The sequence below is a fragment of the Stegodyphus dumicola genome, chromosome 5, assembly GCF_044657685.1.
Source record: "Stegodyphus dumicola isolate Sdum_Otavi_A_Nest chromosome 5, ASM4465768v1".
Taxonomy (NCBI): Eukaryota; Metazoa; Arthropoda; class Arachnida; order Araneae; family Eresidae; genus Stegodyphus; species Stegodyphus dumicola.
Window position 1 is genome coordinate 123,169,865 of NC_140772.1, and position 26,496 is coordinate 123,196,360.

Below are 26,496 nucleotides of genomic sequence, written 5' to 3' on the forward strand. Positions count from 1 at the left end.
CTCGTAGGCATGAATGTTAAGAACAAAATGCTTTAAACACGCATTTGTTTGCTTGCGATTTTCCAAAACTGTGATGTTATGAAATGATCTTAGAAAGAAAAAAATACCTAGTTAGCAAAAGCTACCTTAATTTTCGATGTTTTAAACTTTTCTCTAGCAGCTGAAATCCATATCTGTACCCTTGTTAGGAGTTCATGTTGCACACTGTAGCATAGTGGGTGATACCTTTGCACAAGCATCTGTAATATGTCATTGAAGGTCCTGAAATGATTGTGGAGGTGTCATATACATCTGCTGTTTGAGGTATTCACAGAAGAAACAATCCACTGGAGTCAGGTCAAGTGAATGGTGGTGGCCGCTCTTCGAAACCACCCTACCCGATTATTCGTTCTCCGAATTTCTCCATCAGGTACTGCTTCACTTGCCGCGTCACGTTGGAACCACCCATTGACGCAACGGCAGGTTCTCAGCAAAATTTGGTATTATATCTTGCAGAAGTTCTAAATATTGTGTGGCCATTAACATACCCTGATAAAATATTGAGCCGATTAGCCTGTTATTATAAATTCTACACCAAACATTAATTGAAAACCATATTTAATGTCAAACGTCAGCAGATCATGATGGATTTTCCAGTGCCCAGTAATGGGTGTTCTACCTACTGTACATTTCATTCTGCCAAATGCATGCCTCATCCATCCATACTATACCTGCCAAGAATGTTGGCTGGGCCTCTATCTGGTTCATGACGAAGTTGCAGCTTGCAAAACTTCTCTTGGTGTCCACGTCCAGTAATACCCGATTAGATGTTGATCGGTATGGATGAGCACTTAATTCATTTACGATTTTCCAAAATGACTTTTTGAGAGGCCACAGTTTTCACTTATCTCTTTTGTGCTGCTGTTTTGATACATGAGGCCATACGATAAGACATTTTCTGGCTGCATTTTCCTCCCTACCTTAGCTGATCTGACGGATCGAAGTTGGCTAGTCACGCAGCCTATCTTCCTTAAACATTTCACAACCTGTAGGATGATTTTGAATGAAGGATTTAGACCTGCAGGAAAATGTTGCCGAAGCAACCACACTGCCAACCGTGCCTTGTGCTCACATTCACTGTAAGTAGAACCATATCAAAATAATCATTTTTTGAAAATCGCTCCATGACCATGAGCTTCAACATACAACACGAGGAGATCTCTTTTATAGTTGTCTCAGGTGAACAAGTATGACATTTCATACACTATTTGCATAATGCACAAATTCACACAACAAGCTCAAGTTGCGTTGATGCATTTTCCTATGCGATTGTGCATAATTTGTATATTGTCTACTCTGTTTGTAAAGGCAATCAGTACAAGGATACACCTCATGGGTTTAACCCACAGTTCTCTCTACTGTGAATAACAAGTGACATCACTGTGCCGCGATATGGGCATTTTTTACGTCCAAAAGATAATCTTTTCTCCTTTTGTTCAAGTTTCGTGACGTCACAGTTTCGGAAATCACAAAGAAACAAATGTGCATTTTCAGCATTCATATTCACAAGGTGTCTAGTCGTACTAAATCGAGGATACTCTACAACTTTGTAATTCACTTTTTCTTCATATCTCATATCGTTTTCAAAATAAGGGGACTAACTCCGCCATTTTTCACCAGGTGGTGCTGTAAGCTATCTCATAAAGTAGTGCATAGCCACTTTACTATATCTAGATACAAATTTTATTAACATAGCTGCAGCCATTCGGCAGTTAAACAGGTGGTACCGGACTTTAGTGGGCACCCTGTATATGTAACAGAAGATTACACATATATATAATGAAGCAAACTTAGATACAATGATGTAGGAATGTTGATTGAGTAGTTGTTTACCCATAATGAAGAGCAAAGTTAACAGACAGGAATGTTGATTGGTATACTATGTTTATCCGTAATGAAAAGCAAACAAAATAAATATTCATCTTTACTTCAGTACACATGTTGTAGCCATGCCATTTCAGTGAACAAGTTGCAGCCACAAAAATCTTGGTGCTGATGCCTATTTTAAAACGTTTATATTTTGAATAGCTTTGTCGTAAAAAGAGAAACAGCAAGTAGTAATCTATCTAGGCTGAAAAGTAGAGAGCAAATAAGTTGTGTTCAGGATGAAATCTTTTCAGAATGAGTTAGTTTCGGCTCTCAATGCATTTGATTCAATTATTAATAATACTGCTGTAAAATTATTATTGGCTGTTTCAGCTTTAGTTTCATTTACATTAATAGCGTTATCTAAGAGTCGTATGATACGGACTAGTCTCAAAATGACATAATGCAAAAAAAAAAAAAAGCATTACTATTTTTATAATACAGAAAATATCCAAAATTGAAATTAAGCTCTAAGGGGCTATTCCTAATTATATTTAGCTTTCTTACATAGTTTTATATGTAAGATATAAAAATATGACATAAGTTAATTAACAAATTAAGCTTGATTGGAACAAATTTGACAGTGGTCCTTTAAAAACTTAATTTTAATTCCATACATCCCCTCTTCAATGTTCCATATTGCACCATGTTACATCATGCTTTCCCTGCAGTAACTTCAATGTAAAATCTTTTGTCCAATCACTGCCCAAGATTAAAAGAAAGTGCTCAGAGTTGCTGACAATATGTCGGTTAGCCTCTATTAGCTGTTCTCCTTTATACAATATGTAACTGTGTATCTAAGAATGTGGGGCAGATTACCAACCCTAGTATTTTACTAATTAAGAGAATACATGCTAAGAAATTTGATGTTCAAAAAAAAAAAAAAAAAAAAAAAAAAAGATGTTTAACTACCAAGCTGGTAGTTAAGCCTCATGCTTCTTCCAAAATTCCACCTGTTCATCCACTACACTGCAGTTCTCTCAACCTTGATTAAAAAGTGAACTGGTGCATTCCCAAGTCAAGCTCTTAAATTATCTACAATGAAATAAATCAACACATTGTCAAGTCGACAGGAGAGTTATTTGCTGCCTCACACCTCAATGGAAAATTTATAATTTATTTATAACCTTTCTCAGTATACAGAAGTGAGAAAACAAATACTGCATGATTTCAAATATCCCAGTGCTTCTGAAGGTCGCTAATCTCTGTTTGTAGAATATACTTCCAGTATGAACCTGCAATAAATTTATTTTCATTTCCTCTATTCATAGTTCTAGTCAATCAAAAAAAAAAAAAAAAAAAAAAAAAAAAAAAAAAAAATCAAAATTACAATCTCCAAAAGATTCATAATTATTTTCTTTCAATCATAATGTGTTAAATTAGTCTATTCAATAAAATAAAATGCAAATAATGCTATAAATTTTAAATCAAGTGTTTTATGAATAAAATAAGGTTCTAATTAGTGCAGCTAGAAATATTTTGTATTGTTATCATATAGAAAAAGACTCATATGTATATACTACTTAAAAATTTAAATATGTAATTCTGCTTTCTTATCATATAGAATTTAAAATATGTTGCAATGTTTTATGAAGTTGAGTAAAATTTTACAGTATCAAAAAATTTAATTTTTCATCATTATGTTTAATAAAATTAGGTAATAAATTTAAAGATTTGTTAAGATTTTATTTAAGGAAGGTTATTAACATGATCAATATTGTATAAAAAACTTTTGAATTAATATTTTGTATTTTTAATTATTTTAACAATGAGGGTATTGTTTAAAAATTGAATTCTACAGATTTTCTAAATATTTTAAAAATGAAATTTATATAAACTTGGAAGGTTCATTTTTTTCATTAATAGAATTATTTAATAGAATTATTTTTCTTTCATATAATACACTGCTGGCCACCCAATTGCAACACCAAGAAAGACAAGAGATATCACAAAAAAAAAAAAAAAAAAAAAAAAAAAAAAAAAAAAATTATTTAATACATAGCATGTTGACCAAGTATCAAATGATTAAATTTACAGACTTCTGTGAAGTGTGGTTCCTTCCAGAATCAGTAGCCAGATTAGTCACCACTGTTGAAGATCACCGCTGCCACACGCCTCAGCATTGATTCAAAAAGACTTTGGATGTGTTCGTGGGGTACAGCAGACCAAGCAGCTTCCACACGTTGCCAAAGTTGATTTGGTGTGGCAGCTTGGAATGTAATCTGGGTCAATCATTCAGCAACGATGGATCACATGTTTTCTATCGGCGAAAGATCTGGAGAGCGAGCCAACCAGGGAAGCAATTCAATCTGGCAATTGACAAAGAACCCTTGCACAAAGCGTGCCACATGTGGTCGCGCATTATCATGTTGAAATATGGCTTTGGGCAAGACCTGAAGGTAAGGAAGGACAACTGGTGCCAACACCTCGGAGATGTAGTGCTGGCTGTTTAAAGTACCGGCAATGCATACTAGAGGAGTGGGAGAGCAATATCCAATACCGCCCCATACCATAATACCCGGTGCAGAACCAGTGTGGCAGCTGTACAGCAACCTCTCTACAAGTGTCTCCAGACTCGAATCTGAGCATAGCAGTGTTGCAGACAGAAGCGTGACTCGTCAGTAAAGATAATTTCATTCCATTCTACCATCTACATCCTTCTTTCATCGCACCATTGGTGGTGGAGACGTCTGTGGTTCTGTGTCAAGGGTAGACGAAGCAATGGACATCTTGCGGACAGTCCACTCTGCTGTAAACGGCGCCGAATAGTACGCGCAGACACTGAATGATGCGTTATAGGCTGAATGTGATGTGCTATGGTTCGTGACGTGACTGAGCGATCCGTCATTGCCATTCTCACAATATTCCTGTCATCATGGTGCACTGATGTGGATGCGATCGAACATGTCAGTCTGTCGTACCCTCCTGCATCCAACGGTCACGTAGCCGCATTACAGCTGTTTGGTTTTGTACAACACGACTACCGATTTCCCTGAAAGATAATCCACACTCTTGGTAGGCCACTATCCTTTCTCTGTCGAACTCGGATACTTGACCAAACAATGATCACTGTTTACTATGAGGCATAATTGATCTTTTTTTGAAAAAAAACCACAAGAAAAACACAATTTCCATACCTGAAATCGTTGAAAACTCCAAGCCTTGAATAGCGCTTTGAAGTGCGTCTGCGCTGAAATTCTAATCATTTGCATATCTCACCTCCCGCTAATGCATGTTGTAAATTTCATGTTATTTGCATGCTTCCTTCAGGGTGTTGCATTTACGATGGCCAGCAGTGTAGAATGTGTTTTTATTTTTTTAATATATAAATGGAATGTTTTAGCACAGTTCAAAAACACCAGTTGCCTTTAAACCAGGAACAGAAGCTTTTTAGAAGTAACTGCCAAGCACCCAAAAATCATTGGTGAAACTAGTATATAAATTTGTTAATGCGAATAAAAATGTTATGTTAGAATAAAACTACAAGGTCTTCCGGTTTTAATTTGACATATTTTAATATTGATAAAAGGTATCATGTCAATAAAAGGTATCATTTCAAATGATGTTAAACAGAATGAAATTAATCATAAAATTTTGAAATTTATTGAGATGATGTAAAATTAATGGGTACATTCAAAATTTTTATATTTGTAACACTGCATGAAAATTTTTAAAAGACCTTCCCTAAATAAGTATCATTATGAAGATTTTAACACCTTAATTGTGCCAAGTTTTCTCTAAGTTTGATTCTTTCTCCCAGTATAGCTCTTTTCTTAAGATTTCCTTCTTCCCAGAGTTTTTCTGTTCAAAATTTATTGTATACATCCCCTTAAGCCCAGAGACGAGAAGAGGGAAAACTCTACCCTTAAACATTCTGCAATCAGTATAAATCAGTATATCATACCAGATTCTAAAAGACTGTGTTATCTTACACTATGCATATTTCTCCTTGTATCATCTCCTCAGGAGTCTACAAGTAGTGATACCACTGCCCCTCTATGAATACTTCTAAAAGTCAACTATGGGTCATAAACTGATTGAGCAATAGTATTTTTTCACCAATCACATTCTTCTGGCAATAACACAAAGTGCTACTACAACAGAAAATACTACACATATTTAAAAATTTTTTTTTACTATTATTATTATAATGTTAAATTCTGTTTACTACATTTTCATGACAAAACTTGATGATAAATAACATTTGTCTTAATTTTAATTTTTGTGTATTTATTTTTTACTACAAGTATATATTCTAAAGAATTTTTATGGCCATAAAAAGTAAATACAAACTTCAGTTTTTTTATATAGAATGCTAAAAGCCAGTTACCTTGTACAAAGAATAAAGTTTTTATGTCAATGGTGTTTAAGCAACCCAAAGTCATCATCACTCAGTTACAGTGATTTACTTGTAGAATCATTTGTTTTTATTTTAATCAAAGTTTACTATTACATTATACTGTATTTTTTAATTTCTGTGTATTATAACATTGCTCTACAATAAGAAAATCTGGTTTTGTTTTATAATAAGTAAATAAAAATTAATTTTAATATAATTTCATAGCTATGTACCAGAAACATTTTGATTTTATAGTGATAACAATACTTACTTTTTATGAAAGATTTTCTCAAGATTGCAATAATGTTTTATGTGATCTTCCAGCCACCTCAAGAACTTTACAAATTTATATTTTAGAGACTTAAATTAGATTCTAAATTTAATTTACAGAATGATATTTTGTTCTAGTATTTCTAAAATTATTCTAGAAGCCATTTATTTGTTTCATCATTGAAGTTATAAATAAAGTACAAAATTTCCCTTTTGTTGCTAACACTGCCATGCCTTTTTCTCCTTGAAAGGGAGACATCTAAGATATAGAAATATGGAAATTTATTAACAAATTAAACTTGACTGGAAAAAACTGTCAGTGGTCCTTTAAATTCTTAATTTTAATTGCATGCATCCCCTCTTCAAGCATCTATGTTAAGCTTCCCCTGCAGTAACAACATTGCACATTTTTTTACCAATCACTGTCAGGATTAAAACAAAGCATTCCAAGCTTATAAATAATACTGCAATTAACTAAGCATCTTATTTCACCACTTCGCCTTCCTGTTGGCAACTTATAGCTCAGCCTCTGATAGTTATTCTTCCTTATGTAAGATGTAATTGCGCATCTAAAATTGGAACACATTTAGCACTCCTCATGTTCTACCAATTAAGACGATATGTGCTAAGAAATAATTAAAATAAACGATGTTTAATTAGCAACTCATTGTGCTTCTTCCAAAATCCCATGCAGTCATTCAATGCACCATGATTTCCAGACACCTACGCATGAGTTTTCTCCACCATGACTAAAAAGTGCATTTGTGCATTCCCAAACAAGCTCTTCTAATGTTAAGTTATCTACAATGAAATAAGTCATCACATATTTATATCATGATTTTAATCGGCATATTTGTATTTTACAAAATTCATTGATTCAAATCATACATTCTCATTCATTCATTTTTTTAAATGATAAGAAAAGTGGTAAAGTCAAAGATTAAGATAGCCTACAATGTTTTTTAGGAGTTTATAATGACTAGCAAAAAAAAAAAAAAAAAAAAAAAAAAGAAAGAAAGAAAAGGACATAGTGGCAGTAGTTTTTATTGATTTAAAATATTTTAAATAAGCTACAGTAAAATTTTAAATAAACTACATATAGAAACAGTTTCAGTTCATTCAAAATACATGGGGCACAATCTACATAAATATGCTGTAAAAAGAGCATCTTCTCATAAATCTAAAATAAATTATCAAGTAGGTAAATTTCTTTATACTACAAATGAATCATTTCCCAGTGTAAAAAAAAAAACTCTCATTTTTAAAACATTAATGGAGATGTTGCATCTTGGATAGCCTCATCTAAAAATTATTTTAGTGGTAAGTTATTAAATGATATATAAAAAACAAACAGAGAAATGCAATAATGTTTTAGTTCATCAAACAGTATGTGCAATGCTGGATGGCTGCTCTAATATCCATTATATTCAGTGGAAACCATTGATACATCATACAAGTGGAAATTTACTATACTTTGCTGTTGATGCCATTAAAAGAAAGTTGAAAATTAATTAAAGTGTAAAATTTTGTAGCTAACAATGTGGCAAATATGGAAAAAATTAGAAAAGAATTGAACAATTCAAAAAATATATTGTTTTATTAGCTAAAGATTTAAATATATCAAATTATAACTGAGCATTTTATTCAAATCATAAAATATTCTTGAAATACCCAGCACTCCCGAGCCCAATTTAGACAATCAAACTAATTTAAATATAACATCTGAGGTAATCATGTAGTATGCAATCTGTCACTTTATTCATTTATCACTTCTTTTTTTCACCAGTTCATTGCATTTTTGAATACGAAACTCACTCTTCTTTTATTTTATGAAGCTACTATTATTGAACTATGAAACTATTGAAACTGCAGTTGACTAAATTGAAGAATAATAAGCATGCTAAATATGGTGATTTCTATTCACGTAATAATTTTATTCTAGTAACATTACTTTTTTTTTTTTTTTTTTTGTTATTTCATAATGACTTTCTTCTGGCAATCTTATTTAATTATTTATCTGCATTGTTTTTTAACCAGAATTAATGGGATTGTGGGATATAGGAACAACAGTAATGGTTAATATAATTTGTACGATGTTTTATGTGTGCAATGCTGAGACTGCGCACGATGCCGAGATCATACAAATCTCAGAATGCCGAGATCATACAAATCTTTAAATGAAAACAAACTGCCATGCACACAGGAAAAAGAATAATAATGTATCATAAAATATATATAATGTTTAATGTGCAATGCTAAGATAGTGTGCCAAACCAAGTTCATGCAATTATCTGATTTTTTTCCCTTTATTCCCTAAATAAAAAAAGATCGTTATCTACATAGGAAGAAAACAATGATAAATATAATATATATAATGTTTAATGTGAGCAATGCTGAATCTCTACAATTCTCTGATATTTTTGTAAACAGTTTGTTGTGCATATGGGAGGAACAACAATAATGCATAATATGTATAATAGGTTTAATGTATCATTTTTGTATTTTTAATTTGCAATATTGTATTTGCATTACATAAACTGCACTTTTAATTTATCAGGACTTTTGTATTTTGAATTGTTTCCTTTTATATACTGATACTGCTTGCTGAGTTACAATAAATGTAAATAGCATGGTGATCTTTAAAAAACAAAAATGCCAACTTAACCCCTTATAAGTAACTTTAAATTTAGTGTGTTTTTAAATTAAGTATTATTTTTTTATGTTTTCATATTTACCTCCGTATTTAAAAATAATGTTTCAGTGAAGTCATTTATGATATAAAAACACAAAGGGGTAGATTGCATACTTCATGACTATCTCATCTGAAGTATACTAGAACTCCATATGTGATTCTCTCGAAAACTATATAAGAAATGGCAAATTTTTATGCAAACTGTAGAAGAGAATCGAGATGCAACAAACAGGAATATTCAGTGAAAAGTCCTTATTATGACAATCAAACAAAATGTAGCTCTTTTACTTCATTTAAAGCAAGTTTCATTGCTTTGGATAAAATCTAAAAGGACAATTCCATCATTGCTAAAGCTGTTCAAATTTGGAGAGATCCTGAAAACAGCTTTAAAAAATCTTGCTATAGTATGAAAAAATTATTTAAAAAGTGATATGAAGAAATACTGTCAACAGCATTTTTTAGCATACATTTTATCACTACAATGTAAAGTTGAAGCCTTACGAGCAAGTAAAAAGGAACAGGAGTTGGAGTTCTTCAGGGCTGGATTATTACTTTTAGAGGATTATTACATGAGCACTTGAAAGATATTGGTGCCCTCATATACATTTTCGCCAATTTTTTCTTCATTCCTTATTTCTTAATCTTGACTTATCTGCACTATACATTCCATGGTAAAACTGGCCATGGAAAATTTTTGTGGTGCCTCCTTTCCCAAGTCCCTAACAACCTTTTTACGGTGCCCCTTTTCTCAATGCCCTAAGTAAGTGTTTACTTTGCTTATTGATTAATCCAGCTCTGGAGTAAGTGAAAGAAAAATATGCAGACACAGCTTTGTTCAGCATTACATGGATATTATAATCTGTGCTTCAATTTTCTACAGAATCTTTTTTGAAATAATACAAGGTCCATACTTTAGTGGTCAAAGAACCGAATATCATTGAAATGCTAAGCACAGCAAAAGCTTCATCAACAAGGATTGCAAGAATGCTTTCTACTTTGGGACTGTACATAATCAAGAACTCAGCTAGGGGTTGAAAAGGCAGTAAAGTGTGTGTTTTTCTTAAAGCACTGTGTGTAAATGGCAGTAATGCAGATATATGTGATAAACCATTTTGAAAAATTACATAAATTGTATTTATAAATATGGTTATATTTATTCTGATTATTTGTCGCTATATAAATAGTATAAGAATACTTATTTTTTAAAGTATATATTGGTATGTAAGATTATATGTTAGTGATTAAAGTGACTTTGCAAGTTACAAATGCCAAAAAGATGCAAAGACATTCCATTTTTTTCTGCTATTAATTAACTAATAAATAAAATTATACAAAAATTATATTACCTTAACAAATAAATTATTTTATGTAAAACTATGTGTTATGCTTCTTAATATCACCTAATCAGAGATTTAATTATTTCAAAAACCTTCAGAGTTTTAATTACTTCAAAAATCTACAATGCATATCATTTTACAAGTTAGTGTAGAAAAATTTTTTAAAATCTGGTTTACAAATGCCAGTTTTTAAAATTCTTTTACCCTGCATAGATTACAGTAAAAGCGTAAAATGAATGTTACAGCCGTACTAAAATAAAACTTATCCTTTCATAGAAAATACACAACTCCCTTTTCACAGCTTGAAAACAAAAGAAATTTTCTTTAATAAATGTTGCCAATACTGATAGCTTACCTTTTGAAAGTGTTAGCCTAAATACATCTTCATAAAAATGACTTAAAAGATGTTTTTCCCTTTCTTCAATCTGGGGCACAATAGTATCAGATGTCTGCATTTCAGCACTTGAAGTTTCTTGAGAGCTACATGCACCACTTTTGCTAGGTCTGTCAATAATTTCTGAAGGAATTACTGCAGTCTTAAAAGTGTCTCCTTCATCAGCACATGGAAACAAAGCAGCAAAAGGATTCTTGAAATCTTGCTCTGACATGCTGCATTTGAAAATATATAATTAATTTAATTTTCAGTTCTTTTAATTGAAACACTTCCCCAACAATACAACAAAGATGAAAAAACATACTATCAATTCAGACTATGTGTATATATATATATATATATTACATACTATACACAACTTTCCAAAGAAAAAAAAAAAAAAAAAAGACTCATGACTAAACACCTTTTGAATATTTAGATCAAATATTATTCTGCTTAGAGGTACATAATATAAAGCGTTAGCAACATCTTTTATTGATTAAATATGAAGGAACACACATTCATAAAAAATATAATAGGTATATTTCTTGACTTTTAAATTGCCCACTTCCTAAACACTTAACAGTTGAAATGTGAAAGACACATTATAGAGCGTTGCAACAAAGAATGGCAACACTTCGAGCTGGCTATTTGCAAGGCCATATGAAGTTTTAAAGATTTCCAAATGGCAATATTTATTAGGCTGCCAACATTGGAATGCATCATGAAATTATACGAGATCTTCCCCCCCCCCCCCAAAAAAAAAAAAAAAAAAACTGCAGAAATCGCCAGTAAAAATAAGTCAAAAGGTTTCATTCATCGCAAATTCAGTCCAAAAGGTAAAAACTGTCATTATACAACATCATTCTAATGTTATAATTAAAGTGTTTATGGTAAAGAATTATTAGAATTAGGCTAGAATAGTCACAGCCATGAAGCTAATACTCAAAACAATGTTCAGCTTCTACAAAAACCATCAGCTAATCTTTGGCAGGAAGCAAGTCTGTATTATCAAAAACTCTCTCTGTTTTTCGGATTCAAGACCATGTAACTAATCTATTTGGTGGCAGAACCCTTTCATTTGAAAAGTGAACACAAAACTGAAATGAACACAAAATTGAGAATTGAGGCTAATAGATTTAACTGCTTCATAATGAGCTTATTCTATTTCCATTTAGTACAATTCAAAAAAAAAAAAAAAAAAAAAAAAAAAAAAAACATTTAACGCTTAAAAATATAGTACATTGTTCTCAGCCACATACCTATTTTAAAAACCAGATTTGAGGGATTATCTCATAATGTTCTTTTTTTTTTTTTTTTTTTAAGGAAGTTTGTACAGAGCTTCAAAAAAAAAAATAAAAATAAAAAAAAAATCACATCCAGTTTATTAATTTTAGCCCAAATGTAATATGTTGTTCTCACTGAAATAAATACTAAAATTTAAAAAGTTTTGGATTGTAATTTTATATATTTTTTTCATTTAAAAATTGCTATAGCTTCAAAGAAATTAACACCTTTTCATGTCCATTAAAAGCTTTTATGGGCTTCATGTAATGTGCCACTTTTGGTTGTACAGTTTTACCCAAAATCAAATCAACTTGCTTATTCACTGAAAACTCAAAATCGTATTTTTATACTGAAATCATTATCTCTTTTACCTATGTATATATAGGTTGGCAGCAGATAAAAATAGTGAGCGCCTTTTTTTTTTTCCCCTTGAGTGGAGCTATCAAGTACATATGTATTTCTTGGACTCAAAGTGCCACTAGTGTAAACAGGCCTTTAAGGTCTTCAAGTAAAGCACCATTTTTGGTTGTCCAATTTTACCAAAATCTAATCAACTTTTTATATGAATGCAGAAAGCATAAATACAGATAGCAGAAATTTATTGGAAACTTGATGATGTAACAGTTATTGTGGATGAGAAAATAATCACACACATACACAGACATCCCTGTAAAAACAGCGTTATGAATTTTGTATAAGTGCAAATAATTTTAATGAAATTATATGTGAAACTGTAGTACCTTTTGTATAATGTAACATGAAATGTTTGAAAAAGAGAAGCTCTGCCAGAAAAGTAAGGTTTCAGGGGCCTATCTAACACTGAGGTAAATAAATTGCTATGTTGCTAAATTGGCAAGGTATTGCAAAGCAGGTAATGGTTTTGATGACTAATTTTTATTCAGTTCCTGCATGACTGTAACTGAACTCTATATGTAACAGTATTCAGTCCTTATATGCAAGTTTAATCTTATATGCTTCCAGAACTTTCAAGAAATGGAAGGTAATAAGAGATTTCTCAGCAAGTGAGGGAAACCCTATAAGACCGGAGAGAGCATTAGCTCTAGGTTTTAGTTCAGTTGAATTAGCAGTAATAAGAGATCTCCAAGCGAGCTTCACTCTTTAGATGTGCTTTGCACTGAGCTGCGTTTAACTTTCTAAGTAGTTTGAAGAGGTAACAACTAATTGTTCGATTATGTCAAATAGAATTTCCGATATATATTTACTAATATGTAAAGGATCTACAAAGCGGAAGTATGTTTCGAAGTCCATTAAACAAAAAGTGGAATTGCTGCAAAAAATGGATAAAGGCATATCCTTTGTTTTTCTAACCATTCCGAAATCTGTTTATCAATTTCACGCTGCAATTAATCAGAAGTTGATTTGTCAGCACTATCCTTATCTTCAGGGCAGATGTTTTTATTTTATTTGGCTTATAATTCCTTACTAAATGTAGTATTTCATCTCGATATACTCCATCTTTGATATGATTTAAATCAAATTCCTCATCATTATAATTCGCTTCCAATAGTGAAGAATGTGACAGAGAGGTAGGTGAAAACGAAAAAATTTCGATTGACAAGTTAGTCGGTATTCTCGGCACAGCAATTACGGGACTTGAACAGCCGAACTTTGTCCCTGAACAAGAAATTATGTATGTTTATAAAATTAAAGAGAAAGTATTATCACATAAAACAAAGCAACTTAAACAACTTACATTGAAAGAAATGTTTAATAAAGTAAACAAATAACTATTAAGCTTTTATTTTGTAAGTTTTGATACCCTTCAGATCATAATTGTTCTTTATTTCATAAATTACGGTTTTATATTTTTAATTTTATAATTTCTGCATGCCATCTTACCAGATTTAAACTGATGACCTATAATCCAGAAAAATCAATAATCTCGAATCGCCAAAGTGCCGAAGAGTCCGGATTAATGACTTTTGACTACATATGTTTTTTTTTACCCCCAAAACGATACCCTTTAACACGAAATTTTTTTAACACAAAAAAATATTTCAGTCTAATCAGTTTCCTGTTAAACGATTTCTACTGTACAGTACAACATCCGTAATCTGGACTCGTCGAGACTTCGCCAATTCCGGATTAGAGTATTTTCCAGATTACATATCATCAATTCAAATCTTGTAAGATAGCATGCAGAAATTATCGAATTAAAAATATGAAATCATCACTCATGAAATAAAGAACAATTGTGCTGTTTTTTAATAAAATGCTATTTTCTTTTAAGCTACATAATTTTAACATAGCTGAGATGTCAGAAAATATTTAGGATTTTCTCAGGAAGAAGTTGCTTCAAAATTTAATTTCATTTGCAAGTCAGATTTAATACTTAGGATCATCATGTCATAGCAAAGATTTGGAATTTGAATTTAGTATATGATAAACATATTCAGTACACGTTGACAAAATATCTGTATGCTTTGCAATGTGTGAAAAGAAGATTTTAAAGACATCAAATTAGCTATCATAGTACAGTCAAAAGTCGTTAATTCGGACACCCATAATCCGGAATGATCTATGATCTGGACCTCAAAGCTAAAAACTTTCTGCGCGTAAGACCTTTACCGCTGCGCATAGGCGTGTGCGCAACTGCAGAATACGTTTTCGCGTGCGCGTTTAATGTATAACGGATGGTATAAGCTAAAATTATCTAATTATCTATTTCAATTAATGTTGATGATTGCGTTGTTCCTTAATCTTCGAACTAGATCCCGCTTATTACTTTTTTCAGACGGTAAGAGCAATTTTATAAAAGTAAACTTGAACTTTCAATTATGTCAAATAGAATTTCCGATGCTGGAGCTCCCAAAGGATCTACAAAACGAAAGTATGTTTCGATGTCCATCAAACAAAAAGTGGAATTGCTGCAAAAAATAGATAAAGACATGAAGAAGGTGACAGAGAGGTAAGTGAAAACGAAAAAATTTCGATTGACAAGTTAGTCGGTATTCTCGGCACAGCAATTACGGGATTTGAACAGCGGAACTTTATAACTGAACAAGAAATGATGTCTGTTTATAGAATTAAAAAGAAATTATTATCACATAAAACGAAGCAACTTAAAGAACTTACATTGAAAGAAATGTTTATTAAAGTAAACGAATAAATATGAAGCTTTTTTTTTTTGTAAATTTTGATACCCTTTAGATCATAATTGTTCTTTATTTCATAAATTAAGGTTTCATATTTTTAATTTTAGAATTTCTGCATGCCATCTTACGAGATTTAAACTGATGATCTATAATCCGGAAAAATCGATAATCCGGAATCGCCGAAGTCCCGACGAGTCCAGATTAACGACTTTTGACTGTACAATGAATACTTTTTTTTTAGTAAAATTTGAAATTTTGATTGGTAATTAATTGTAAATATAGCCTTTATTTATGCATAGTTTAAAATAATGTAAAACTAAGTAAAATAAAAAATGACAGCAAATTTTTTCACTGCATTTTTTCTCGCCCCATGTATTCTGATATTATTAATTTTTGATGAGGTTATTGAATTTGCATTTATTTAAAAATACAGTACAAAGTCCGTTATCTGGACTTCGGTGATTCCGGATTATAGATCATCAATTTAAATCTGGTAAGAAAACATGCAGAAATTATACAATTAAAACTATGAAATCGTAATTTATGAAATAAAGAACAATTATGATTTAAAGGGTATCAAAATTTACACAAAAAAGCTTAATATTTATTTGTTTACGTTATTAAACATTTCTTTCAATGTAAGTTGTTTAAGATGCTCCACAAAAAATTCAAAAAGTTCCTTTTCTTTGTGTCATATATAGTGGATTTTCCAATGCCATACTTCTCGCATAATTTTGAGACGGACAGCCTTTATCCATTTTTTGCAGCAATTCCACTTTTTGTTTAATGGACATCGAAACATGCTTTCGCTTTGTAGATCGAAACATGTTTCCATTTTTTTAAGTGGAGAAATTTTTTCTAGATAGGAGAAATTTGCTATACAAGCTCAATGCTAGAACGAATTAAACTCGCATCTCGAGGTTCCACAGTATGCTTAACACTTTATTGACCGCTAACGGTTCAAAAACATCCGACCAGCTACTCAGCCGCAGATTCTGCCTGTCCTGAATAACTGACAGGACAATCTGATAAATAATTTAAATAAAACTTTCCAGTGCCATTTTTTTCCGCTTATCATGAAAGGTCAATTTTTTTAAAATGGTGTGAAAATAGGAAGATTTACAAAGCACTGCACTTAACGCAAGTGAGCAATGTACCTCAATAATAATAATAAAATGCAGATGATATAGCAAATGGCAATTGCTTATCGCCATGGCTACTGATTTATAGGCTATTTTTAGGTAGACCGGAGAAAAAAGCGATTAATAGGCTATTGGTCAGTAGGCGTTGGCGAAAAAAGCCGATTAATAGGCTAGCTATTGGTCGGTAGGCATTGGCAAAAAAAAAAAGCCAATTAATAGGCGATTGGTCGATAGGCATTGGGGATAAAAAGCCAATTAATAGGCTATCGGTCGGTACGCGTTGGCAATAAAAAGCCTATTAATAGGCGATCGGTCTGTAAAATATTAAAATCTTTGGTACTTTTCCATTTTGCCGGCGCAAGCGATAAAGTCACCAGAAATGGTACAATCGATGCCAAACGGAATAACCTCGCTGGTAACCTTTCTCACCTCATTTTTAAAACAAGCTGCAGCCATTTATTATCAGTTTGATTGTTTCAATATTGGTATACAATTACATAGAATTTTTACTAGATAGTTCAATTTTATACCCTAAGGCCATTTGCGGTAAAGTCAATTAGGATGCAATCAAACCGCTCACCCAATGGCGAAAATATAGAAAAAGCAAAGTCAAAGGTTAAATTCATAGAAATAATACTTGGATTTAAACGTGTATTCCAAATTAAGATTTAACTTGAAATTAATGTAATTACTGAGAGAATTAGATTTTTGTAGCATAGTTTACGTGAGATGAGATCACTTGGGGTCACATAATATGAAACGGCGAACCAGGATGTTTATCATGAAAGCATAGAAAAATCTTAAATTAATGTCTTTTTACAAAGTGTCTTTATTTACTGTATTTTTACAAAATTTTAAATGATATCAAAATGTTTATGCCTTCAAAATAAAAATTTCTTAGAACTAACATTTATTAGCATTTTTTATGTATATAATCTGTGTTGTCGCCAATAAAATCTGTTTGGCAAGATTTGCGCCGGCGAAGCGGAAAAGTACCAAATCTTCTTTTCGCACAATCCAAAGCATACAGATATTTTATCCACGTGTACTGAATATTCAGTACACGTGGAAACACATCATTTAGAAATTCAAATTCTAAATCTTTGCTATGGCAGATGATACTAAGCATTAATCTGATTCACAAATGAATTAAATTTTAAAGGAACTTCTTCCAAAAAAAAATCCTAAATATTTTCTGACATCTCGGCTATTTTTAAATTATGTAGCTTTAAAAAACAAATAGCATTTTATTAAAAAACAGTAAAAATTTACTATTAAGAGTGGACAGCAATTAGATATTTTTACTTCAGAAAGTTTCTACCATATCATATTTTTATATACTTTTTAGCATTAACTCTTTTTTTAAATTGTTAAACTAAAATTTTCAAATTGGCAATTAATTTCTTTTTAATTATTTCTATAAGATATTATTATTAATTTTTTCTTATAAGAAATACTGTCATTCTCATAGGTGGTCATCTTAAAGAGATGACTGCAGTGAAGTTATATTGTTGCTTTTTTTATTATACTTAGTTTTACACTATTTTAAATTATACATAAGGCTATATTTATAATTATTAACTCATCAAAATTTCAAATTTTACTAAAAAAAGATTCAATTATCTATAATGGCTAGATTTGCTTGAAATATTCTTTTCACACAATCCAAAGCATACAGATACTATATCCACTGCACTGAATATGTTTATCATATACTAAATTCTAAATCATTGCTATGGCAGATGATCCTAAGTATTAAATATGATTTGCAAATGAATTTCCGGTTGATCTTTACATTATGGTAACTTGGCGTTTTTTTGGCGAAAATCTGGCGACCAACTCTCCTACAGCAACCCTCTATTTTTTTTTCCCGCCGCCATAAAGACATGTTTCTTTTCTTTTTATCTACTGAACACTTCTTCCAACAATCTACTAGCCGAATTACACTTATGCCAGAAATTTTATCTAACAAAACTGCTTAATCATGACAAATATTCACTGCAAAATTGGGAAAAAGTGCACAATACCATACTCCTTACGCATTATTCAAAATAACACATACACATAAACCATGTACACACCGACTTATTTTTACTTAAAAAAACATCCCAGAATTGCACAAAAATGGCATTGCGCACACTCTTCACTATATCCATGTACACTGCTTTTTTCTCAGAAATTAGAAAAATTTCACGAAAATACATGACAATTTTCTCAATCTTTAAACCCGGTAAAAAGAACATATATGAAATTACCTGATCGCGAAAAAGTAATGAACATTTCCACATATAAAATAAATAAAATATCCAAAAACTTTTACCTCTAAATCATCTATTACATTATACACGTCACCAATGAATTCATACCGCAACCATTACAAATACTTATTGTCAGATATTTAAATTATTTCCATGCACGTTTACTTCAACTAAAACGTATAACAAATTCCTACAAACATAAAATTCACAAAATAACTATCATTTAATTAAAATATAATTAAATTCAAAAACACTACTTAAAATATAAATGAGCACATACATTAAATTAATACATACATAAATACCCATTTCGAATTCACTTTAGTTACGGCCATGGGATCCAAAAATTCACGAACACTGTTTCACACAACACAGAATAAAGCCAAATACAAAATTTCCAGATTTTTTCCCGATTTCCCCCCTTTTCCGATTAAAGAACCGTATCGTCCATTAATATCACATGACATATCCCATGATCTCTCATTTCCCTCACACAAAATAATGCGTAATCGGAACTGAGTGCTGCTCACATTATTACCAAAGTGCCAGGTAGTAACCTTTATCGCCTCCAAAATGTCGCCAAACTACCAGTTACCATATTGTAAAGATCAACCGAATTCCCTTTAAATTAAAGGAACTTCTACCCTAGAAAATTCTAAATATTTTATGACATCTCAGCTATTTTTAAATTATGTACCTTTTAAAAATATTTAGCATTTTATGAACATTTTTAAACTTTTATATTTAAAATGCAGAATTCATAACACAAGTTGGTACTTTTTTGTTATAGCAGCCCCTGAGACTAAATCACCAATCAACCATGATATCTCGTCAAAATCCAGCTACGGGATCTAATATTTCATATAATCGTATACTAGGATCGTGCTAAATTTTTGCTCTCACTATATATTCTTATATTATTCATTTTTGATGAAGTTTCTGAATTCACATTATTTATTTAAAAATACATTCATTACTTTTTTCGTGTGTGTGAATATAACATTAACAATCTTTAATTTAACACATAATGAGATGGATGCCACATAATTTTTTCCAAAAAAGAGGCCTTTTATCTGAACAATTATGCAAAACTGACCACAACACAAAACTTTATGTTAATGACAAAGCCATCTGGAAGTGCAATGTTAAAAATTGCAATTAAAAAATATGGTAGAAATCTTTGAATTTTCTCAAATAAAAATAACATCTGATTGTTGTCCACTCTTGAGAGTTAATTTTGCTCTTTTTTTAATAAAATGCTATTTTCTTTAAAGATACATAATTTAAACATAGCTGAGATGTCAGAAAATATTTAGGATTTTCTCGGGAAGAAGTTCCTTCAAAATTTAATTTCATTTGCAAGTCACATTTAATGCTTAGGATCATCATGTCATAGCAAAGATTTGGAATTTGAATTTAGTATATGATAAACATGTTCAGTACACGTGGACTAAATATCTGTATGCTTTGCAATGTGTGAAAAGAAGATTTTAAAGACATCAGATTAGCTATCATAGTACAATGAATCTTTTTTTTTCTTTAGTAAAATTTGAAATTTTGGCTGGTAATTAATTGTAAATACAGCCTTTATTTATGCATAGTTTAAAATAATGTAAAACTAAGTAAAATAAAAAAATGACAGCAAATTTTTTCACTGCATTTTTTCTCGCCCCATGTATTCAAATATTATTAATTTTTGATGACATTTTTGAATTCGCATTTATTTAAAAATACAGTACAAAGTCCGTAATCCAGACTCGTCGGGACTTCAGCAATTGAGGATTATAGATCATTAATTTAAATCTGGTAAGATAGCATGCAGAAATTATACAATTAAAAATATGAAATCGTCAATTATGAAATAAAGAACAATTATGATCTAAAGGGTATCAAAATTTACACAAAAAAGCTAAGTATTTATTTGTTTACTTTATTAAATATTTCTTTCAATGTGAGTTATTTAAGATGCTTCGACAAAAAGTTCCTTTTCCTTGTGTCATATATAGTGGACTTTCCAATGCCATACTTCTCACATAATTTTGAGACGGATAGGCCTTTTTTCATTTTTTGCAGCAATTCCACTTTTTGTTTAATGGATATCGAAACATGCTTTCGCTTTGTAGATCCTTTGGCAGCTCCAGAATTGGAAACTCTTTTTGACATAATCGAAAATTCTAGCTTAATTTTTATAAAATTGGTCTAACAGTCTGCAAAAAATAATAAGCCAGATCCAATTAGAAGATTAAGGAACAGCACAATCTGGAACATTAACTGAAATTCCTTAGATAATTTTAGCCTAGCTTACACCGTCCGTTATACATTAAACGCGCATGCGTAAACGCATTATGGGCATAAAGTTTGCAGCTTTGAGGTCCGAATTACAGACTTTATACGCACATGCGTAAACGCATTATGGGCATAAAGTTTGTAGCTTTGAGGTCCAAATTACAGACTTTATACTGTATATTCATCTTTTTTTTTTTTTTTTTTTTTTTTGTGTGTGTGTGTGTGTGTGAATATGACATTAACAATCTTTAGTTTACCATGTAATGAGGTGGATGCCACATCATTTTTTTCAGGAAAGGTCTTTTGCGTGAACGAATATGCAAAAATGACCACAACACAAAGCGTTATGTTAATGAAAATATCGTTGGAAATGCAATGTAAAAATTACAATAAAAAAAGGGGGAGCTTCATGTTGGAAATTGGTTTAGCAGTTCCAGAACATGAACAGAACTTGTCACTGCCATTAGATTTATTATTCTCGGGCAGAGGAGCTTACATCCATAAAATGGTGTAACATACAGCTTAATATGTGTGAAATGCTACAGTTGACTGGAAAAATTACTTGCAGTAAAATAATAATGATAAAGATAAGGTTCTTAAAAATATTCCTAGGAAACAATATGTGAGAATTACTATTATTGTTATATATTGTGTTCTTTATTTTTACATTCACTCTTCATGATCTTTGCAATTATAGCCAAGTTCTTGGTACAAATCTAAAATCGCCAAATATGTTTGCGAAATGCTATAAAAACTAATACCAACAAGTCTTAAAGTTCCAAAAGAATTTAACATGTAATCATTCAGGACAGAAATTCAGATACTTACAAATTATCCTGTTGATCACAAAACTGTCACAAAACAGTGCAATTTAGTGCCAGTTATGGATAAGTGTGATGTAATAACACACCGACTGATAACCTATGCACTTCTATTTGATGAAACCTGACTGATTCTCAATAAGGAATGTTTGTTTTTCATGAACAAAAGCATAAATGAATTGCTATTATTGTATTGTTTCTTATATTCTGAAAAACTATTAAAACTTGAGGTTAGAGTACACTGAAGGGTGCCCCCTAGATTATCGCAAAGTTGTTTCACTTATGGTAACCTGAGCAGTTGAAAATGTTATGGAAACCCTATTATGATGTAATTGATTGCATGATTGCAGTGAATTTGCATGATGGGAAAAGCTTTGTAAAGGCTTGCTTGTGTGTTGGATGTTCATTAGGAAAAATGTTGTTATTTTGTGGTTTTCACAGTTTTAGAATGCTGTTAAGGAATTTTGTTTGACTGAAGACATTGAAATTTCTAAATAAGGTAAATGGATATTTCCTTTGTGTAGCGCATTATGAATTTCCTTTTTTATGTTATTTCAGTATTTGATTTAAAATGTAGTTTATTGATATTATATATTTTTTGTAGGCTGCTCGTTCGACTTTTTAAGTGAACAGATTGATGTGCACATAGACAAAGGGAGTGCGCAATGCCAAGTTTGTGCAATTCTCTGATGTTTTTTGAAGTGAAAATAGGTCGATGTGTACATGCATACTGAGTTTGTGTAATGCCTTTACTTGCTATTTTGGCTTTGTGTAGCTACGATTTTCGGCACAAAAATCGAGCTACACAAAGCCAAAATAACAATTCAAAAAACTGCACACACTCAATATCCATGTACTGCCAAATTTTGTCAAGAGGCACCCATAAATATACTTTTACCAAACTTGGGACTTATCTTCTATAGAACAGTAAGCAGCAGATTCTTATGTCCAAAACATATGTATATTAATGAACAGGATATGGTTAGCTGGCTAACAAAACACTAATAGAATGAAACAATTATCTGCAAGAAGTTTATATTTATAGCCTTCTAAACAAAGCTTCGTGTAAAATCAGAATGCCTAAAAAAAAAAAAAAAAAAAAAAAAAAAAAAAAAAAAAAAACAGTAAAAATCCCTGGCAGCTTTTTTACCGAAGCCTAAAAATGAAGCAGGTGAAATACTTAAATAAAGAGGCATCAGTTCCTTCAGAATTCCAGAGATATGCTGGCATGGCTTTCATGGGATCTCAACCAGCTCTTTTGATTGACGAAATAATACATAATGAGCAAATTTTTTAACTGATTTAATATGAATTTTAAGTTTGACAAGTAAAATTTTCCTCACCAAGTTGAAAATTCATGCCAACTTTCAAATGTTAGTATCTTTAAAACAGATAGCAAGAATTTTAGAAAATTTGGTATTTTAGCATAATTTGTAGCACCAAATCAAATTATGGAAAAAATCAGACTGTTATTTCCCAAAAAGTTTGATTTTTTTTTTATGTCAAAATACAAATGTTATAGAAATATAAATCTAATACATATCCTAAGTCATGCTTTTGAAATATGAAAAATATACAAGGTGTACTTTGTTGATTGGCCGAATAGAATGGGAGATAAAGAACTGACCCATTCTTTCCCTCCCTTGCTGATTATAGATGCATCATTACGATTACATAAAATCACATCCATTTTAGAAAGGCAGCTAATATTTCTATTTTTAGTATAGAAAGGAGGAAAAAATGTATTAGAAAAAACTTAATTGGCTGTTACAAGAAGTTCAAACAGACAAAAACATAAGTATCTATATCTATCTATCTATATATATATATATACATAATTTATAATAAGAAAACTTTCCATATACCTTTTCCAAGAAACACATATGCAATTTAAAATATGAATGAAAAACAATTTGTCAGAATTTACATTAGTATTTTAAATAGCAATTCCAGCTTCTTGTTTAAAATTTCCTAAGAAAAATCTTAAATTGCAAAAACACCAAAACCAAAAGTAAAGTTTAAATATTGAAAAAGTAGTTATCGTCATTGGTAGCAGATTAATCGACTTATCATCGGAAGTCGATAATCTGCGATCATAAGATCGCAGATTAGTCGACTTAGCAAATTTTAAACAAGAAGTTGAAATTACTATTTAAAATATTAATTTAAATTCTGATTAAACATTTTTTTCATTCATATTTTAAATTGAATTTGTGTTCCTTGGAGACGGTATATGGAAAGTTTTCTATATATTATATTTTCTATTCCAATTGATATGAATTATTAGTTTCTTTCTTTGCAGCTTTAGCGCAAGTAATAGGCTTTTCAATTTACTTTTAATTACTTTATTTTGAATACACACATAATTAGAAATAAATTTAAAAAGAAGAATCTTTAACCAAGAAGTTACTACTACACTAGATCGTTTCCACGATGGCACTTGAAAAATACTTGCATATTAATTTATTAAAAACAAAAAAGAAGAAAAGAAAATGCACGCATCCTTTTTTTTTTAACCCAAAGAGGCATTAGCTCAGAAGGACTATTAGTCTTGAAATGGCATTTTGCATTTAATCACTTTTCATATTGTTGCCACCAAATATTGTCACCCTGTATGGTATTTAAAGAAATGAAATACTGAAAAATCTGCATGAATGTATGTATCTCAGTGTGAAAAAACAACAGTACATAGAGTCATCAAATTTTGAGTAACATAGCCCTCCATCCAAATATGGGCATCTGATGATCAAAATTTGCTTCATTATCTATTTGATATTTTATAGAATTTTAGAAAATTTGTAATTAAACACTTGACGATTTTAAAGCAACCAGTAGCATCACTGTACCGAATAAAACATTTTTGCTTCCATCACACGAGACTGTCTATATGAAATTCTAAAGATACGCTGCTTTTAAATATTTTTAGCCCAATGGGGGGGGGGGGTAAAATCCTAGTATACAGTGCAGCCTTGGCAGGATTTTGAAAATTATTGCCAACACCAAAATGACCCGTTTAACTACTCATCGTATATGTCCCGTTTACTGCTCATCATCACCAAAAGTAGCCAAATCCCTTGTGCACCAGATACTAGGATTAAATCCAATGGGGTAGCCTAAATGCTCTTGAAATGTGTATGTAAAAAAAAAAAAAAAAAAAAAAAAAAAAAGCCCTTTGGTTGTAATATAAAATCTGAAGCTTTCAGACTTTTTTTTTTCCATCCATAGACAAACTGAAATAAGACATGAACTTTTGACGAAAACTAATAAATTAGGGGAAAATGATTCTAAACTCTAAATTTAAATTAAGAGACATTAAGCAATTAAAATCATTAAATAATATTCACACCTGTGAACAGAGAAATCTGATCTTTTTCAAGACTAGTGCTAAATTCCGTTCAGATTGTTGTAATTTGTTTTAAAAGTCATACGAGATTATTTTCATTATTACGCTATAATTATCTATCAATCATATAAGGTGCAATTATACACATATATGTCACATAACGTAAAAATAATAACATTTCTAAGGATGAGTGCAATACACAAAAAGTTGAAAAGCATAGTTTTACATAAACGTTTACCAATTTTTAACAAACGAAAAAAAAGTACTATACAAGTTACATTCCTATGACACAAGACGCAACAACCCAATTTCTTTTCTTTAATCAACATTTTTCTCCCCCTCATACACAATTTGATTCATTTATTTAAAAAACATACGTAGGATGATTTCTTAACGCAATACATGGCTCATTTATAAGGCTTATTATTGAATACCTCATAGAAAAAGAAATTTGTGAAAATAACACATACAATATCCTCATACGCAAAATCAATTTAATAAGAAACTCACAATTATTAAAAGAAAATGGACCTCTACGTCAAACATAAATAGCAATACGTCGCACGATATTTAAAATATGCATGTATTACGAAAACCTAGATGATATAGCATTTCTATACTTTTTTATATTAAATATGTTAGTTTCATTTATTACGAACGTTTTAAAGCACTAGCACACAAAGTAATAAATAAGTACAACTTCAGAAAACTTTAAACACATACATATATAAGCATCAACTAATGATCCTACACTTACGCAAAAATTTTCAGATGTTAAAAATAATTAAAACAAGTTTAGGCATAGGTCATACTTTTTAAGATGAAATTTTATTCATTAAAGACTGCATTGTAACAGTACAAAAACTTTCTTGGCACAGACGAACACAATATCACGTAAACAAAAATTTATGCACGTTAAAGTTGAGTTGTAATTTTCCTGGTCGTCATTCTATTGCGATTACGGTTAATGATAAGATTGGTGTGGGGGTGATAGAACACGTCGTACGTGTAGACACTTCTATAGTGCCTGGGCCGAAGGCCCTATCTTTGATCGAACAGACTGTGCTTTTTTTTTTTAATCATTTCAAAAGTAAACACGTAAATAATTTGAATTATAATGAATTTTTATACACGAATTGAGTTCAATAAGTTAGCCTAAGCTTAATCCACCGGGTAATTATTAAAATGTGCTCGGTCTTCTAACCTCCTTGCCTCCGCAGTGGCTAATCACACCACCCAAGTTCGCGCATGCGGCACAATCAGCCCAGGTACCAGCATTAAGAAATCGCCCCTCGAACTCTAGCACAAATACCCTGCGGATATACTT

General features: G+C 31.0%; 1 protein-coding gene across 4 annotated transcripts in view; it reads right to left on the minus strand.

The window, feature by feature from the left end:
- Nucleotides 1-26,127, minus strand: part of Ube4A (Ubiquitination factor E4A) — a 163,990-nt gene extending 137,863 nt beyond the window's left edge. For 2 of the 4 annotated variants that reach the window (XM_085817018.1, XM_085817016.1), the window contains exons 1-2: nucleotides 25,927-26,083; nucleotides 10,899-11,152 (exon numbers count right to left, since the gene is read on the minus strand). In XM_085817018.1, the coding sequence (XP_085673144.1) occupies nucleotides 10,899-11,151 (253 nt within the window). In that variant the 5' untranslated portion in view covers nucleotide 11,152; nucleotides 25,927-26,083. Of the gene's footprint in view, nucleotides 1-10,898; nucleotides 11,153-25,926 lie in introns of all 4 variants that reach the window. The other 2 variants (XM_085817017.1, XM_085817019.1) reach the window with 2 other exon arrangements.
- Between the last annotated feature and the right edge of the window lie 369 nt (nucleotides 26,128-26,496).